Genomic DNA, 12,875 nt, shown 5'->3' with positions numbered 1-12,875 from the left:
CCCCCCCCCCCCCCCCAGCACATGCAGAGGAGCGCAGTGGGCAGCCCCGGCAATTTGTTCTCCTGACCACAGCCCACCCAGGCTGCATTAAAAACAGCCAGACCTCTATGTTAAATTTAACACTAACCACAATAAATAAATTTGGTTTGTATATTGCAAGCTGTTAGTCTGCTAAACAATGACATAAGGGCATAAGCAGTGACCATGAATAACTTAAAGATAATTTTTTGGTCTCAGTTTTCATTTCAATACTTTGAGATATTCAATGAGGTTATCTCAGAGTATTCTGAATTCAATGCTAGTTGAAAACATGAAACACAGTCTTCCACTTCACTTTATAATACAAAAGAAAAGCAATATTACTTTTTAAAAATGCAGCAAATTATACTTACAAGACAAGTTCTGTCATTATCCATTTTACTGCAGCAAGGAAGGCATTATAAGGCTGAGGAGAAGAATTCAGTACATTGAAAACAATGCATCACATATGAAATGTGTAGTTTAACTTAAGGCTTTACATAAAGACAATGTTATTCTTCTAGAGAGATTGATATCATGTTAAAAAACAGTGAAGCTCTAGCTAAAAGAAGAAAATGGTTGGATACTGTATCCTAAAACTAACATTTTAAAACTTTGAACTCCCCTGTAGTGAGATGTGATTTACAAGTAAAATAAACATGATCTAATATAGGGGTTATCTCTGGGAGGAAAAAGGAAGTTCAGCAAATGATGTTTAAACCTTTACCCTCCAGGGGCTAATATTTTGCAGCCTAATGCTGAGGGCTAAAGTCATACGACCAATTTCAAATGGTAATTCACAGATCTGCCTCTCAGAAGGCTGATTCCTTGTCCTCCATCACTGTATGTCATTCACTGAAATAAGCAAAAGTTGCATACACTTGATTTTAATGTTGCCCCTGAGTCATGTAGGGTTTAAGCTGCCTTTTCTCACACATACATATTTGGACTTGAAAAAAAATGACAAGCATATAAACATGTGATTTTATCCTTGCAGAAAATCCCCTTCAACTCTCTCAAAGACGGCAGTGACAGCCTAGTCTTTATTTCAGAATATTTTAATTTAAAAAAGCAGTTGGATTGTTTACTCTGTGATATTTTCTATGTGGATAATTCAATTTCCTGAATTCTGGAAAACACCAGGTCTCCCCCTCAGCTGGTTCTCTGAATCTACATATGCCAGATATTTGATTAGCCGGTGGACCTGAGAGGTAATGAGGCTGGCAAAGCCCTTGCCCCAGACGGCAGGTCCAGAGAAATCTTGGAACCTTTTATGGTTGCATTTAGGTGTCAGAGAATTGAAATGACAAATGCTGGTTTCTGAAGTTATGGCTGTTTAATCCTACCCTCTGAGCATTTTGACGATAAAGACTAGAACTAGGATTGGGGGGATTATCCAGTTTTTAAATAAAACAAAAACCGATTTATATACCTCTCACCATTTTTTGAAACTTCCCTATTTCAAGCCAGTAAGTAAATGAACAAAACAACAGTATAGCAGTCTACTGGGTTATTCTCAGTCCACACGGATTTCAGACTGGATCTCTTGCTCTGACTTAACTGAGTGTGTCACAGGGCCCTCAGGAGTAGGCTCAGATAAGGATGTAATCACAGGGCCCTCAGGAGTAGGCTCAGATAAGGATGTAAACTACTGACTATTTCCTAAAATGAAATGCAACTTGCTGTCCTATGGTTTTGTTTTCATATTTCTTATTGTGTGAGAAATAACCATCTTTCATTCAAAAAGACCCTGGTGGTCAGGGCCTGGGACAGTTCTGTGTCTTTGTACCTGCTGGGATCGGTAGTGACATTTCTGCAGTCTTTGATAGTGTGGGTCCCTGGGAGGAGGGAATGAATAGAGGGATTAAGGAGGCTCCGGAGGCTCTGAAGGTGGGGAGGGGCAGGCGGGGTGGGGAGAGAGGGGAGAGGCAGGTGGGGAAGGGGGGAGGAGGGGGACAGATGACGGAGGGGAGGGGCAGGCAGAGGGGCAGGGCGGGTAGGGGGGAGAGGCAGGTAGGGGAGGGGGGAAGGACGGAGGGGAGGGACAGACAGGGAGACAGGGGGGCAGGGGGGCAGGGGGCCAGGGGGAGGGGAGGGGCAGGGGGGGATGGGGAGGCAGCTCCCCCGGGGGGCCAAGGGGAAGAGCATTCAAGCATTCTGTGCCAGACACTGGCTCAATGTATGGGTACACAAAGGGATTATGTAAATACAGGATTAAAAATTTAAATTGCACATTATCATTCAGAAGGGTGAAGCCATTGAGCTTTTAAGCCTAATGATGAAAACATATCTTGGGAACTTTCTAAGTCTAGAAATAGTCCCGCTAAAGCTAGGGAAGTTGGATTTGGAAAGACATATTGAGTCTCACTAAAACGTGGTATTTTTCAAAACATTCAACTTTCAGTTCCTAGTTGCCTCTCAGAAATTTTCCAGGTCCGAATCATTTCTTACTCCCTCGGTGTAGGAGAACGGAGTTAAATACTTGGCTTTTCAATAATCCCCTTGCAAGATCTTACATCTGTAAATGAGAAGGTGTGTGTTTATATTCTAAAAACCAAAATGGCTCATAAATTTTGTGTTTCAAACCAGATTTTAGGTTAATTTTTGGGATTTACAAAATGATAACATGTGAAGCTTCTATTTATACACGTAGGCTGGGTTATATCGAAGTGTGCTGTGACTGTTTTTCCTGTGTTGTCAGGTGATGGGTGGCCAAACTTACATTGCTTGTACATCGTAAATTATATTTTTTTAACCAGGAGTAAATTATAATAGTTGATTTCTGGCAGTGTGAAAGCCTGTTTCTAATGACACAGCTATGTTGATTGGTTCTCAACTGTGACATCACGGACAGGACCAGTCCCAGTGAAAATGACAAGGAAGCTCACCAGCATCCTGATTAGGGTAGAGAGTCCATGATCTGAACATGCATTTATCCTCAGGCTCAAGGGTCTCTCACAGACCAAGCGAAGATTTCTGTTGAACCAAACTAAATTCTCTTTTTATATGCGAGAGAATCCACAAAACTTCTCCTCTTTTCTATCCATCAAAAGGGGGCTGCCTCATTCACTCAGTAGCGACTTTAGACCTGCTTGTCATTCATAGAATCAGTGGTTTTGGGTTTGAATGGGAGTGGTTTTTTCTTCACCAATAAAATCAGGAAACCCTTACAAACATTCATGGTTTTGCAAAAAGATGAACTTGATTACCCCAAAGATAAAGAGCTGCTCACACACAGAGACAGACACAAACATGCCACTGTCTGTGGGTGACCACACTGTACTTACATCCAGGAGGCCACTGGCGCGATCACTGCTGTCCTTGTTGGCTCTGCACATGGCTTGATAGTCGTAAAGGGTAATTCTATGGGAAAGAAAAGAAAGGAGGGTCACTAGATGGGAAACTGTGTGTGAACCAGCATGGGGGACGTCACCACACCACCATCAAGTGCAGCAGTGACAAACACGAATAAACCCGGGCCTGACAAAGATGACAAACAAGGAACATGTAAAGTCTAGGACTGGGGACACAGGCATGTCACACTTGGAACTTGAAGAGGAAGGGAGTAAAGGACTGGGCTGAGGGGAGGACACAGGGATGAGAAATTCCCCAACTCAGTGGAGCAGTCATTTTGGTTTAAACAAGGCTGATGTGCATGGACTAGGACTCTCCAGAGGGACTACGCTGTTCTGAACTGGATTCTGGGCCCTGGAGGGAGCCTGCTTGGGCCACGTCCCCAGGGCTGAGGAGAGTTGGGAAGGACCACTCTGAGTCCGGAACTGGCAGGATCCTCTGTCTCTCTCAAGCATCAAGAAACATCCCTACACTGGGGCGCCTGGGTGGCTTAGTCAGTTAAGTGGCCGACTTTCGCTTGGGTCATGATCTCGCGGTTCGTGGGTTTGAGCCCCGCGTCGGGCTCTGTGCTGACTGCCAGCTCAGAGCCTGGAGCCTGTTTCAGTCTGTGTCTCCCTCTCTCTCTGATCCTCCCCTGCTCATGCTGTCTCTCTCTCTCTCTCTCTCTCCTAGAAATTAAAAAAAAAAAAAGAAAGAAACATCCCTGCACCAACATAAGCACAGCACTTTGACAACTGGTTGGAAACTAGCTGGCTCACTGGTTGTAATTCCTACTCTCCACTACCACCACCATGAAAATGACTGTAGTTTTGCTTTGGAAACAGTACCATTTATGAAACCAGAAAATGGATATTTTTTTCCAACTGGTGAGGAAAGTACAGCTCTCATTCCCAATTATGACCTTACCTCAACGGCAAAGATGTTTCACTTTATAATTGTTCCAGATATTTTAATTCCTTATCAACAACTTTACAAAGAAAGGAGAATGGCAGTTTCTGGTAGCAAGTTAGAGGTTCTAGATGTAGCAAACACTGTATCCCACAGGCGACATGCCTTCCGTCCACCCACCAGCTCCCCTTCACACTATTCCCATACTCCAATAAGGGGACACTTCAAGTCCAGCCTGAATTACATAACAGCTGCCAGGTGACACGTTAACACTGTAATACAGGAACTTCTAAATGGCTACAGAAATTCCTTTCTAGAATAATACAATGCTTACCCTGGAGCATACTTAATGCTGGCTGGGGATGGGCACTAGAATAGAAGTTGCATGCAGCAGAACTGTTGTTGGAGTAGGGCACTAGCCCAGCACCCAGCATGGAGGAGGCATTCGCCTTCAAAAGGCTGAATGCATGAATGATTGTCTGATTGCATGAGTCTTGAAGAGATGATGTCACAACTAGATAGAAGAGGTCAAGTTCAAAGTAAGAGGATGGAGAAGGCCTCCCCCTCTGGACAATAAGCTGGAGGCATCACACAAATAGAATAAACAAAGAACCATCTATGGACACCACGTCAAAAACTGGCCACGTGTGACCAAATCAAGAGGGAAACCAGCCCTTGACCAGCACCACATAGGTGTCTTTGACAGCAGAGCCCAAGAGGGCACCAGTGGTCACACGATCTCCCAGCAGATCCCCAAAGCCTCCCCCTCATCAGAATATTTCTTGTAGTACTGCTCACTGTCCTCTGGCTTTTTTCTTTACAGCAGATGCCAGGAGGACCTATGTTTATTGAGACAGAAATGAAGCCCATGAACCAGCCACGCATCTGGCCCAGGTAAGTCCCAAAACTAATCTGCACTGAAATGCTCATCATTGGCACAGCCCTGATGCTACCCCAGCCACAAAACTAACTGCAGACCATAACAGATGATTCCATTGGGTCTCGGTCCCTGACTGCCCCACTTCGCCACAGTCCTCACCTCATCTGGGGAGTTCTGCAAGTTTCCCTCAAAGGGCTTTCTAGGACTTGGCGAGAATTATCATCGGCTTCACCCTTTTCACACTTTTCATACTGGGTCTACAGGGGGAACTGGGGCCAGAGCGTGGCGGGAGGCGGCATGGGTTGAGGGGAATGTGCCTGTACTTGGAGCCTGGTAGACACACATACAGCATGGCCTTGGTCTGCAAGGTTATTATCCATGTGCCATTATTTAGGGTGCGATTTGAGCATGCTAACCTTTTCCTGAGGCTTCATTTTCTCACTTAAAAATGACTCACAAATATGTTCTGAGATTTAAATAATTAGGCACGTGGAAGTATACTGAAATAGACTATGTAGCATGCTAGCTTTCTTATGATCCTTATAAGAGAAGGCCTTATTTTATTCTTTATTGGAGTTCGGGATCTTAAAGCTCTGCTATTCCCAAGGGCTCAAGCGACTGGCAGTGTGGCGTAATGGTTAAAATACTAGCTTTGGAGTCAGTAACACCAGAGCTCAAATCCTTATTTTACTTATTACAATGTTGCTTTGTTTTCTTTTGTTTTGCTCTCGCAGTGCCTCAGTTTCATCTGTAAAATAGTGAAAAAAATGGCTGCCCAATGGATTGGTTGTGGAATTAAATGAGATGGCAGACGTACGGCGATTAGCCCAGTGCCTGGTACAGAGGAAGCATTCAACAGAAGGCAGGGCTGCAGCTGCTGTTATAATTTATTAGTCTGGTTTCCACTGCCATTATTAATTAATGGCAGTGGTGTTTACTGCAATGGGCATTGACTCAGGCTTTACCCAGCTGGTTAGAGGATGGGCCGTCCTCCTGATTTTCTTAGCTCACTGGCATACATGAGGCAGCAGAAAATTCACACTTCATACCACAGTACAAGACACCTTCAGGGGCCGAACTGGGGTTATCAAGGGGTGATGTGGGAACTTACAGCTGCAGACCATCACAACAACAGCTGATGTCTATGAACTCTATTTAGCAACCATGAGCCAGGTACTCTGGGAAACCTGTTGCTACCAGATACACTCTAATCATCCCCATTTCACAGAGGGCCAAACCATGTCTCTACAAGCCTAAGTAATGTGCCCAAGTTCACACAGCTAACAAATGGTAGAACCAGAATTAGATGGGGGTGAAGCTGAATCCCTTTCCCTCTGCCTTCTGCTTAGTGGCAGCCTCTGACAAACTCTGGGAAGTGATTAGAATTCAGCCTGCTGCCGTCTCCCAGTCTCACTGGAATGTCAGAGAAAATGCTGCCCAACATAAGGTCTCATAACGAAAGTCCAGAATCAACTCTCAACTCAAGCTGAGGGGCTGTCTGGGATCAGCAGGCTAGGATGGACCAGTTGGCCGTGTTAGGAGAGCCCCTTGGTAACCACCCTCACAGGAAGCTCAGGGTTCTCCTGGGACCATTTTCAAAGGCTCTGGTTTAGCGGTGAGGCCAAACTCAATTGCAGTGGGGTGGTCCTCGGGGCCAGGGATCCTGCCTTTCATTTCACAAGGAAGCTTTCCTGATCCGAGTGCCATTGAGGAGGTTACAAAACAAGCCTTCCCTGTCTTCTCCACGCTTAGACAGCTTTAACTAGATGTTGCAGAAAGAGAGACTTCCAGATTATTACCCTTTTTGAAGTGATTTTGTTACTGTTTTAAATAACTCCATTTTGTGGCTACCTGTATCCTGTTTGGCTGATTATAGTTAAAGAACATGATAATTGCCTGCTTTCATTCGGCTCTAAAATAAGCCCCAAGCATCGTGCCCAGCCTGAGATTGGCGCTGCATTGCTGTACTCGGCAGCAGTTTTTCTTATTACAGATAGCATGCCTTAATCCCCATGACATCCCCACTGTGCAGGCTGCCGCTGGGAGCTTATCATTAGCATCTCTGTGCTCCCCAGACGGGGCTCTGAAACTCTGACAGAAGGCAGATATGGTCTCTGAAGAAGAAACTCAAAGTGATACAAAGAAAACCTAGACAGCCTGTGTGCCCCTGTGCACAGTAGGGCCGTGGGTGACAGGCCATGACACGTGGACTTGCTGAAAGCTATTTTGCTGATTCTGCTCCTTTCCAACTAGACAAAGATCACAACCAAGAAAAATATTTCTTCTAAGAATCAGAAGCTTCCATTTCAAAGGCATGAGCACAGTTAATTTAGATTTGTTAGTAACTGTAGGGGCCAGCATTTATTAAACACCTACGGTGTGCCCATGAGGCTGGATTCTTTACCTGTGATGACTCATGGGATTAGCTCTGGCAAAACCATCTGCCTAAACACCAATCCTGAAACAGCTTAATGTTTGCAAATGCAGACCTAAAAACAGGACAGGGAGGCATTGGACATAGAAACTCACCGTATTTAGGCAATTTTGAATCTAACAGTATAAGAAGCAAAGCAAACTATAAAAGGTGGTCTCAGGCAGTTTTTCAGCTTGCAAGTGACAGAGCATGGAGCAAAAACGTAGAAAATGCCTAACACAGCCACTGTCACCATGGGAGTCTTACTGGTTCTTACATCTCAGAAAACCAAGAGAGTGGAAAGCTCAAACTGTCAATCTGAGTGTTAACAGAAGACCCAAAACATGCTGCCCCTTCCTTCTCACGCTGGTGGCCGTGTCATCCCACAGCAACTTCTGACACAGACTGCACTGCTCCTCAAGGTCAGCCCAGCACACGGAACACAGCATAGGTGCTGAATTTATGTGACCCTGGCCCTGCCACCTTTGAGCCCCTGACTGGAAATCACTGACACAAATCTAGTTAACGAGCACCCATCATTAGCAGAGAATAAGCGCCGCGTGGCCACACTGGCCGGGAGCCCAGCACATAGGATGCTGGGACCACCGGGGTCCAGGGCAGAACCCTGAGAAGCGAGCCATGGGAAAAGCGAAGTTTTAGAGAGTGGTCAGGCCAGCATCTCACCTAGGTGATAAAAATGGTAACAGTAAGAAATAACCAATTACGTTCTGTGGCATGGAGGCATTACCTCTTGTGTCAGGGGCGTGGTTACATTTTCTAGGAGAGGAAAAGGCTCAGAATGTGAAATCATTGCGTTGAAGTTATCACAGCTCTCCTAAAGGGAAGTGGGGGTGGGGTGGGGGGCTGCTTCCATCCTGAGGCAAAGGACAATGGGTAGGCATCATGGTAAGAGCACATACCTGGCAGCTGGTTTGTCCCTTTACCTGCCCCTTCCATGAAAATTAGCTCAACTGAAGGGGAAAGTGGAAACCCAAGTATTGCCACATAGAAAAGATTAAATTTCTTTTGCCTCTTTGAGTAAGAAATAGAAGGAAACAGCTGAATTTTGCTTAGGGAATGAGTTGAAGCAAAACCTATTTGAGGCAAGGAACTTGGATGCTGGGGGGGAAGCTTCCTGGGCTCTGCCAAGTTCATGGATTCGTGTCCACATTTCACAGCACTGCACCACAACAGCTCCTGTGTGGCACTCAGCACAGTGCAGGGCATGGGACTAAGACCCAGCACGTCAGTACCTAGGGGTGTCAGTTTTCCTGGTGCCCTTATTGCTATTGTTCAAACCCCATATGTGCGATTGAGTGTTGCTGCTCGTATTGCTTGGGGTCAGGCCTCATGGACAGACGAGTCAGTTGGTGGCTATGACCGTTTGTGTTCAGGACTGCACTGGGCATGCGAGGTGTGGGGAGAAACTGGGGAGTTATGAACAAAGCCTCATCTTGGGAAGATTTTCCAAGTGGAGATCACAGGAAACCAGATTCAGTATTTAGGGGATGTGTGTGGTCTGAAGGAAACAGGTGTGCTGGGTGTGAAAGAGACTAGTATAGTTTCCCAAAGTCCATTCTCCTGTTCTGCCAGGCAGAACCCTGAGTTTTTGCTATGGACATTTCCTAGGTTCCTTTGTACTAGGTGAGGCTGTGTGATGAAGTGGGGGTATTGCATGGGATGAAGTACTTTAGTAAATAAACTTTATTTTGCTGTAATAGATAAGATTTACTTATTAAAATAAGTTTTATTAAGTTTATTCATTTATTTTGAGATAGAGAGAGTAGGAGGGGCAGAGAGAGAAGGAGAGAGAATATCAAGTAGGCTCTGTAATGTCAGTACAGAGCCTGATGTGGGGCTCAAACTCAGCAACCATGAGATTATGACCTGAGTTGAAACCAAGAGTTGGTGATAACTGACTGAGCCACCCAGGCACCCCTAAATTTTAATCAAGAAATTTTACTTGGCCTTTTGGACCTCCCTGGATCCTCTTTCTGCCAGCCCAGATTGCAGATGTGATGGCTGGAGCTAAGCAGCTATATTGGCCCATGAAGTAACCTTGAGTTTAAATGCCAAAGGAGGAAGGTAGAGAAAAAAGATGGCCATGGGTCCATGATGACAACAAATTTGTATTTTCAAACTTCCTTCACAAAACAGAGAAAAAGACTCCCATGCTCTTTAGCCCCTAGTTACTCTGGAATTGCCTATTATTTCTAGTAGAACTAACTCCTAACTGATACATTGGACTCTAAGTTTGAGAAACTTTTTTCTTTTCCTATCTCTTGAAGCCAAAGAAGCATACATGTGAACAAATATTTCCATAAGAAATACTTCAGTCTGCTCCAAGTAGGGGAAAAGACGTGTGGGGATTAGGTAAACGTGGTCTGCAATCTGGAATCCGAGAGACATCAGTTCACATTCTGTCTCCCCCACTCACTCACTCCTGTGGGTGATTGGACAAGTTACTCAAATGCTCAGAGCCTCCACTTCTAGGTCCTCATTGTCGAATGGAAATAGCGATAACCGCAAGGATTTGTTATGGGGATTAATTAAGGTAATGCACGTAAACCACATGGAATAATGCCTGGCCTGTCATTAATATTCAATAAATGAGGCATGCTGCTATTGTGATGAAGAGGAGGGCAGCTGTTCTAACTGTTGTCATTGGGGATGCTTAGGCAGGGAGCTTTAGAATTTTAAAGAGTGATGCATTGGAATGTTCATGTCTCTGCGTTCCAGAAAGTTTGGCTCAGAAACACACTTGTTCAAGCCAATCTGTCTCCTTGTTCCCTTCAATGCCACCTCTGACAAAGCATACTTCTGTAGAAACGGTCAGGTCAACAGGAAGCCGAGAAGCCATTACATTCATTACATGAGTGTTGAGTATTAGACATTGGTGGGGGCAGTCGTCAGGAGAGCAGCCATCCAAACATAACAGGCTTCTCCTTTAACACTCTCTAGACTGGAAGACCAGGACATTGGCTGACATGTCATATGATTACCAAGGACAGGGAAAGCTCTAGTCCCCGGCGGTGGAGCCTGGGCGGTTCCATCATGTAGAGACAGGAGAAGAAACATCCCAAGTCCTGGATTCTACCTGATGCATCACCCTTCTAGAAAGGCAATTTAAAGAGCCACCCCAGGGAATTCTACACAAGTCAACTATGTTAATGAATGTGTGGGGTGAGGTGCAGAAGACATTCACCAGGACCCATAGGGAAAATATGCTGGTGGAAGGGTGAAAGCTCAGGCATGTTGCGCCAAGCACATAACACAAACAAAACCGAATAAAGCAAAACACACAGCCAAGACGGAGAGGACCTATCGGGAGCTCCCCCCACAAAACCAGATTATTAGCAAGCAGTCCATTTCTCTGCAAACCAAAGGCCAGGTGTGACCGACTGGTCTTTGCTTCCTCAAGCTGAATCACATACACAAAGAACAAAGGAAGATGTTTTGGCAGAAGCCACAAAGATGTTTGGTAAAAACACACATTATTCCATTTACTCTCATATGCAGGTATACCCATACTTCTTTCAGTTCTATTTTGCTACTGAGAACACTGAAATTTACTGAGTGAATGCTGATGAATGTCAGGTAACCCCAAAGTGGACAGCATCTGGACTGGTACCTTGGTGCTTGTAACTTAGTATGTCTTGACCCTGGCTGTGCGTGAGAAGCACGTGGATGCTTCCAAAGAGCATAAATGCCTAGGCTCCATCCCCAGATGAATTTCACATGAATCTTTGGGGGTGCAGCCTAAGCACAAGTGTGTTTTAATAGCTCTCCAGTGAGGGGCGCCTGGGTGGCTTAGTTGCTTAAGCATCTGACTCTTAATTTCAGCTCAACTCATGATCCCAGAGTTGTGGAATCTAGCCCCACAATGATCTCCTCACTGAGGGTGGAGCCTGCTTGGGATTATCTCTCTCTCTCAATAAATAAACAAACAAACAAACAAATAAAAGCAGGTCACCTGGGTAGCTCAGTTGGTTACATGTGTGACCCTTGATTTTGGCTCAGGTCATGATCTCAGGGTTTACGGGATTGAGCCTCTCACAGGGCTCTGTGCTGACAGGGTGGAGCCTTCTTGAGATTCTCTGTCTCCCTGTCTCTCTGCTCCTCCCCTGCTCATTTGCATATGCACACACATGTGCACACACAAGGCACACACACACACACTCTCTCTCAAAATAATAAGTAAACATTACACAATAAGTAAATAGAGAGAGTAAAAGCTCTCCAGGGATACAGATTGAGTCTAAGCCTATAGTTCCACCCCAAGGCTATGCCATGGAGATTAACTGCTACTCAGTAACCAACTTTTGAGGCTTTAAGTGATTTAAAAAAAAAAAAGAAAAGATCAGACACTTGGAACTATTATCTAAGAGGTAATCTCACCTCCTGCCTGCAATACTCTGCAATTTGCCAAGCAATTTCACATTCTTTGTTTTAGCTAATTCTCACAAAATCCCCGAAGGTCCGTATTTGGGTGAGGTAGAAGGGGAGTCTGTGCACAGCCACACGCTGCGATTCTGGCGCTCAACCTGGAGTCCTCTTAGCTCAAGTGCAGTGTGTCAAAGAGGCCCCACCAGCAGCCATGGATACTTTCCTACACACGCACACAGACACATACACATACACACATATATTTTTCACTTTACATATAAAGTAGATAAACATACATTATCATTTGTCCTGGATATTTGGCACTGAATTTGAATCACTGGGGGCAAGAAGCAGGGGGGATACATGAATTCTAAGAAATATATCTTGAAATTAGGTGTTCTCTTAATAATTATAAGACAGGTGACATCACTGCCAATGACATCAGAGAGGATGTGGATGTTGAGAAATAGGAATGCAAGGCTCTTACTGGACGTGAGCATGAGTGCAAAAGAAAAACAGCTACGCTGCAACATCCCACATGAGTCACCATTCTGGGGAGTCCACTTACTCTCTGTGATAAGAATGAAGAAGTACTTGACGTTCTCTGTTTGGATTTCAACACAAAAAGCTGACCAGGCATATGGTGTATCTCGTGAGAAAATACATGAAGCCTGAAAACATCGCTTGGTTTAAAGATTTATCAACATCGGCTATAAGAAATCTGGGTGATGCTATCACTCAGCTGGCCTCCCACCCTGAAAGTTCTGCTCGCCTGGATAAGATGCTGCTGAGCCAATGTCCTCCCCTCCAGCTCCCCTTCATTTCTCAAACAGAAGAAGCTCCGTGTACAACACAATGCTACTGTACACAGAACCAGGTTAAGGCCAGAAGCTAGAAAATTCTCCCTGTGCTCAAACTGCAGGCTGCTTGAATCCA

The 12,875-nt window shown here is 45.0% G+C and overlaps 1 protein-coding gene across 1 annotated transcript in view; it reads right to left on the bottom strand.

The window, feature by feature from the left end:
* The window catches only part of CACNA2D3 (calcium voltage-gated channel auxiliary subunit alpha2delta 3), a gene marked incomplete at its 5' end in the record, with an annotated part of 605,771 nt that overhangs the window by 61,513 nt on the left and 531,383 nt on the right, over positions 1-12,875 (bottom strand). The window contains 2 exons of the mRNA XM_039221819.1: positions 393-445; positions 3,306-3,381. Coding sequence (XP_039077750.1) covers positions 393-445; positions 3,306-3,381 — 129 coding nt within the window. The remainder of the gene's footprint in view (positions 1-392; positions 446-3,305; positions 3,382-12,875) is intronic.

This window comes from Hyaena hyaena, unplaced genomic scaffold, assembly GCF_003009895.1.
Source record: "Hyaena hyaena isolate Hyena2069 unplaced genomic scaffold, ASM300989v1 scaffold_1022, whole genome shotgun sequence".
Taxonomy (NCBI): Eukaryota; Metazoa; Chordata; class Mammalia; order Carnivora; family Hyaenidae; genus Hyaena; species Hyaena hyaena.
Note: the sequence above shows the minus strand (reverse complement) of the source record. Positions and strands in the feature narration are given on the sequence as shown.